General features: G+C 38.9%; 1 protein-coding gene across 1 annotated transcript in view; it reads left to right on the forward strand.

Moving 5' to 3' along the window:
- The window catches only part of LOC309675412 (contactin-6-like), a gene marked incomplete at its 3' end in the record, with an annotated part of 76,957 nt that extends 75,835 nt beyond the window's left edge, over positions 1–1,122 (forward strand). The window contains exons 19-20 of the mRNA XM_082487727.1: positions 158–326; positions 1,019–1,122. Coding sequence (XP_082343853.1) covers positions 158–326; positions 1,019–1,122 — 273 coding nt within the window. The remainder of the gene's footprint in view (positions 1–157; positions 327–1,018) is intronic.
- Positions 1,123–6,294: the final 5,172 nt, after the last annotated feature.

The following is a 6,294-nucleotide window of genomic DNA, read 5'->3' on the forward strand; positions in this document are numbered from 1 at the left end:
TATTTCTATGTTTTGAATTAAGTTTAATACTCTGCAGGATGCTGATAGTGCTCTGAAAAGTTTGGGACATGACAGAAGATATTCTCAGACAAAAAAAAAAATCCATTAAAACTTAAAACAAATTAAATAACTTATTTTCTAATCCGTTTTTACTTAGATTTTGTACAGACAAAACAGACATAGCAAAACACATATTCTGGAGACAAACAGCACTTCAGCTGAACTCCTGGTACCATTTGAAGAAGATTATCTCATAGAAATAAGAACAGTCAGTGACGGTGGGGATGGCAGCAGCAGTGAGGAAATTAGGATTCCAAAAATATCAAGTAAGTGAGATATTTTTTTTTTTTCTCTGAATGTTATTGCGTAATAAGAAATCTCTGTGCCTGTATGAAGTACAACAGATTAACAGACTTTCCATTACCGTAGGGGCCCTCTCCCCCATTGCCTTGTAATGCCGGATACATGTAGATTAGACTCTGGTACTCTCATATTAATTAGAGGAGAAAGTATTTTGCGCAAGACCTAGATGTGACCTTATTTTTAGTGTAGGCCTCCATCTGCCCTGGCGTGTAATGCTCAGGGAAGACACTTTCTTCCTAAAGTCAAAGCTGCAGCTCTCACGCCTAATGCAGCTCTTATTCTGCTCTGGAGCTGCTGCTGCTGAGATGGAGAACCTCAGCCCTGCTCCATGGTTGGGGTGGGCTTGCCCAGGGTCCAGCCTCTGCTCTCTTGAGTACCTTATTATTCATGCAAAATGGAGCATAGTTTTGCAACAAACTGCCCAAAAAGCAGATGTTCACAGGGAGGGTGGGAAGCTGATTCAAAACCATACTCCATGGAATTGCTGCTACCACTTAAAAAAAAAAAAAAAAACACATAGAAATAACATTTGTGGATAATGTTTCATGTTGAAAATAAAACAGAGATTACCATTATGCTAGAATGCATAGAACAACTCTTTTTTTGACTCAAGTTTACTTTTTCCAGAAAATTTTGTGTGCTTATATTTTTACAGGTTTAAGCTCTGGAGTAATAAAATTGTCCCAAAGGGTAAAACATATATTGGCATCTGGGATCCTGCTGTTGAGTTCTGTTCTCTCTGTATACCCTTTTGCTTGATGATTAAAGCAATGCTCAGCCACAGACTTTTAAAAACAAACCACCTGTAGATTTTATCTCAATACTTCACCATGATCAACATTCCTGATAAAGAAAAACAGTGGGGTTAGGGGAGGGAGATAGAAGTGGTCTATTATTAAGAAAACATTAAATATCAATGTTACATTAATTTTTAAAAATAAGCTTTGAAATTAATGGCTAAATGTATATGCATTAATTAAATGGAGTGTTGCCAAACATAACTTGAGATTGTAAGGAGAGTGGTCTCAAATTTTTTACAAGCAGTAGTTATTGAAACTCCAGTGTAATGGTACGTCAGACATGAAAGACCTGTGCCAAGCTGTTAGAACTGAGAGAAGAAGAGACTCGCAATCGCATGTGATGTGGAAATTATTTATCTCTCTTTCTTCAATGTAACCTGTAAAAAAACCACCACTTTCAATTAAATAAAAGCTATTTGTTTACTTTTTGCACTTGTTTGTATTACAAGGGGTGTCATACAACGCGTTATATGAAGTGTACTGTACTATTTTCTTCAGAAAAGAGAAACTTAAATAAAAGCAATCATATGTACCAACCCAAAGCCCATTGAATTCAATAGAAAGACTTTCAATGGCATCAGCAAGCCTTGAACCACATCTGAATGAGACAGTACCTTTTATAATATGAGATACATTATATATTCTCAAATACATTTTAAAGGACTTTTTCATGCAAAGAATATTCTGATCAACAAAACTAGCAGAGATGCTGAATACCTTTTTTGAAGGGAGATTGAGATAGATCTGTCTTCAAGCAGGTTCAGTTGCTCTCTCACCTGATATCGTTATTCTTAGCTGTAGCTTGAAAGTGACGATTCATCTTTGGGCTGGGTATGAAGGTAAATGAGAAGAACACTGATTTTCATCATCTTGAAATATAAATAAAAGAATCTAATTAGCCCTTCAATCTATTGAGTTATTAGAACGACAAATTAAACACCAGAGTGAGAACTGCTTTCAAGTCAGTAGATACAGCTCAAAATGTGAAGTCACACTCGTGTCAACCTTAACAATATCAGATAAAAGGTATTTTTTTGTCTCATATCATTACTGGGGGACCTTGTCTTCCTTCCCACTTCACTCTGAAGTATATTTTCTTTTCACTGCTGTCAAATGCATGTTGTGTCAACTTTGTATCCATTTATAACTACAAGTGAATCAAATGTCCCCAAATATTTTTTTAAAGAAAAAGGTTCAAATGGGGATGGTGATATACACACCAATATGCAAAAGGATAGAGGTTCGTCTGTGCATGATAATCCTTCAAACAGCATATTAAGCATGTTTCTTATCCATGGGTATAGGAGGCTAAATTGGCAGCAAAAGAGTCTAAAATGTGACTAGATGTAGGAAGCTACCAAAAGTTTGGTACCTGAGATTGCTCACAGAGACCATGTGTTGGACTTCCAGGGAGAACTCCGCGCGCATCAACATAAAATAAAATCAAAAATGATAAAAACGCCGCCAAGGCACACACGGACGGAACAGTGTCCAATTTTGATCTAAGGATGAAAGGATGAACAGGATATTAAGTCCCTAGGACAAGACACTTCACTTGGGGTTGCGTTCACCGTTAAACATCTGCATGTTGTGTTGACACTATCAAAGCCAAAAGAGCATGTGCTTCACGTTCTTATGGTACTGCAGCAGCAGTCTCACTAACGAAGTGACTGTCGAAACCTGGGCTTTTTTCTTTACTGTGGATAAGCGAATGCCACCTACACCTGGTGCTGTTTAATAATCCCCGTATTGAATTCAACAAAATGTTTCACAGAGTTGACCACTATTTGGTGGAGCTCTGAACAGAGCTTTTTGCATCATCCCTTCCAGCAGGTCTCCAGTGGGAACTGCCCTCTGCCACGGCAGCTCGCTCGCAAACATTCTTCTTTCTATTAAGCAATGGGTACTTTTTTTTTTTTCCCAGTTAAATTGAATCTAAAATTCTCATATTTTATAACATAAATGCAATCCTTCTGCTATGTTTAAACAAAACAGCTCTCTTTATGCAAGCGAAGAGAGATTTTCTGCAGAGCAGTTATATACAACTGAATAGAAGGGCTGATAGATGCTTAATTACAGGGAGGCTCTAGAAATATAATGCCACTTTTAGAAGCCTGTCCTCTGGGATTTCTACAGAGATGCTAATCGCAGGAGTTATTAGGAAGAGGTTTAACATAGCTTTCAAAAGAAGAGAACAGTTTAGAAAGAAGTGGATATGGTATTAAAAATCTTGATAATATCCTAATGAAGTAAAACCATTTTTCTTTGCAGCAAAACTAAACAACGAATCATTTCTTCAGATTTGTTTTCATTTCTGTGCTCATTACTGATGTTCTTTGCAAAGTGCTCTTCTCGCTGTAGAAGACGCTTTTCAAAATCAGGCTCTCTATGTCTCCAGTGTTTAACCTCATGATTTCTACTTTAGTCTTGTTTTGTCATTCCCATGGAAGTAGCCCTTTTTAAAGTAAGGGGCACCGTAGGAAGATCCCTAACATGGGTAAAGCTATGCCCTTGCTTAAGTCCCTTAGAGCTGGAGCACAAGGGGATTGCCAAGTGACTATTAAGCCTTCGGAGCAGAACTTCTAAGCATTCTTAAGGAGAATACCTTTAAATATAGATATAATGGTAATTCCCCCATCCTCCCTAAATCAATGTAGCCCTCTAACTTTTGCAGGTTCGTTTTCTTCTCTTCAGCTCCCCAATTCTTTTTTGGTGTTTCACCAGGATGAACTGATGTCTGAGTCGCCCAAAGCAGTGAAAGCCCAGCTCTCCTTTTTACGGGAAAATATTATTAAAGCAGCTGATGCTGAAATAGAAAGAGTTCAGATGACTGGCAGCTTTCATTAAAAGAAAAAATAGGGTCAAAAAACAGTTTTGCCACTTGTGGTTGCAGGGAAGTTTGAAAATAGGGACAGTATAAATCCCCCAAAAAACAGAAGTCAAAATGGAAAAGGGGAAAAAGAACATCTCTGCAGTGCTCCCAATTTTTAGCAACTAGAGAACTCAATTAAAAACTCCACCTAAAGGTGCTCAATACAGGGAGCCTTAGGCCCAGTCTTACCAGGTTGCAGAGGCACCAGATCAAATCACAGACCAGCCAAAGTTTTCCAATAGCTGGAAGAGTAATACCTATTTTATTTTGATAACCTAAGCAAATTACCAAAAAATGAAAAAGAGTCACTGTCAGAGATTTTCATTTTAAAGTTAACACATCAACAAAATATTTCTCCATGAAAAAAGCAATTTTGAGTCTATCCAAATGTTTCAGTTCACTCTAAACACGATCTTTCTTTGTGATTTAAGAGCGTTTAAACTTTTTTTAATGCCTTCTCCCATCTTTATAGGGAGATTTTTGAATACAAATGCCAAGAAACTGAATAAAATAGCCTGTGTGTGCTGTTGTACCAGCCCCTAAATCAACATTATCCTGAAGTGCAGAAACACCCCATGTTTTCTGCAGGCCATTGGAATGCAGCCCTGGTGACGACTTGACACAGAGCTCTAAATCACACTTACGTATAAATATGTTGTAAAAGTGGAAAAAGATTTTATTAATATCTGACTGTACTGCAGTCACAGAGAATTTCCCCCAGTGATTTGCAGAGCCTGTGTGGAAGAGAGAATTAATCTGTTCAGAGAGGGTTTGGGATGCACTGGGCTGCTGTGGGCCGATGTCTGGGGATCCTGCCTCCCTCCCTACTCCCCTCCACAGATTTTTGTCTTTTCAGGGAGCACGTGTCCAACTGTTTTCCCTGGGCAAAACTTGTCCTAGTCTAAATAAACCAATGCCTTTGATCCCCTCCGGCAGTGTTATTTCCAAAGTCCCCCACATATTCCCTCGAAGCGCCAGAGAGTTGCTGCATCTCAATGTTTCCAAATATTAGGTTTCAAGTGCCTATGTAGGTGCAGCCACAATGTCACCTTTGGGTGAAGATGGATTGGGGTGCGATAATACCAGCAGCGAACTATTGAACCATTGCTACAAGGATGACGAGCTCTTCAAAGCACAGGTAGCGTGGGAAGGCGCATCGCCTCGCAGTCCGTGCATTATTTATGCCAAGGAGTGGTCCAGCCTACCTCAGCCACCGAGCTGAGATGATGTCTGTGTGCAGCCTTCTGCTACCGAGTGTGAATTAATGGAGGGCTGCCACTTACAGGACTGTTACGGACTGAAAGTGTAAAAGAATGGCAAGCGATGCATTCACAAAGATCTGTCTATCTAAAAGTTTAAACAAGGTTGCAGAGACTTCGTATACAATGCCCCTTGTCATCCTCCGAGTATATGTAAGAATTTGGCATTTCTCTTGCTCTGACCATTATCTTCTCCAAAAAATATTGGGGCGGGGGAAATCAGTGCTATTAAATTAGCTTGTATAAAATCTTTCTTGGAGAAATTTACCACGTAGAAAAGGTCAGTTGGACATTTTGACAGCATGGTACAATAAACGCCTCTAAGTGGCTTCAATCATTCAGGCTTTTTTTTAATATGAACTTCTTTTTATCAGTTCCTAGCACTTAGTGCTTGAAAATATGTCTGAAGTAGCAATTAAAATGTCATATTAATAATACTGTTATGTATCATTTCTTTACTTAACTTATTCTATGTATGCCAATATATTTCAGTACTGAAAAATGGCTACAAATATTTCCCATCCTTAGAGAATGGATTGGAATAACTCTGAAACACAGGAGGATATTAGAAGACCCCTTACAATATGCAAGTTTTTCACAAGATATGCTCAAGTCCCTAGAACTTTTGCACTTGAGTAAATACAGCTTTCTACAGATGGTGTGGGAGATGGGGCAGGTTATTTAAGGCTCTGCTTGGACACTGCCATGCACGGCTCTGGTTTCTCTGCCATAAACAGCTGGTATGACCCTGACCTGCTTAGCATAGCTCCATTAAGTATTATGCTAAAGCATGAAATCTCCCTTCAGCCCATCCCCACTACCTGCGCCCATCCCTTCTGCATTCTTATTAATGCTACGTACAACTTCATGGCTGTCATCACCTCCTTTCCTCCTGTTGTGGAAAAGTGTCTTTTCCACAACACATTCAGACCCATGGTGAAAAGCCCAACACAAATTTTCACAAATTATATTCCTGTTTGTCTCCTTCTGTTTGTTTGCC

The sequence above is a fragment of the Vanellus vanellus genome (genome assembly GCF_965231255.1).
Source record: "Vanellus vanellus genome assembly, chromosome: 9".
Lineage (NCBI taxonomy): Eukaryota > Metazoa > Chordata > Aves > Charadriiformes > Charadriidae > Vanellus > Vanellus vanellus.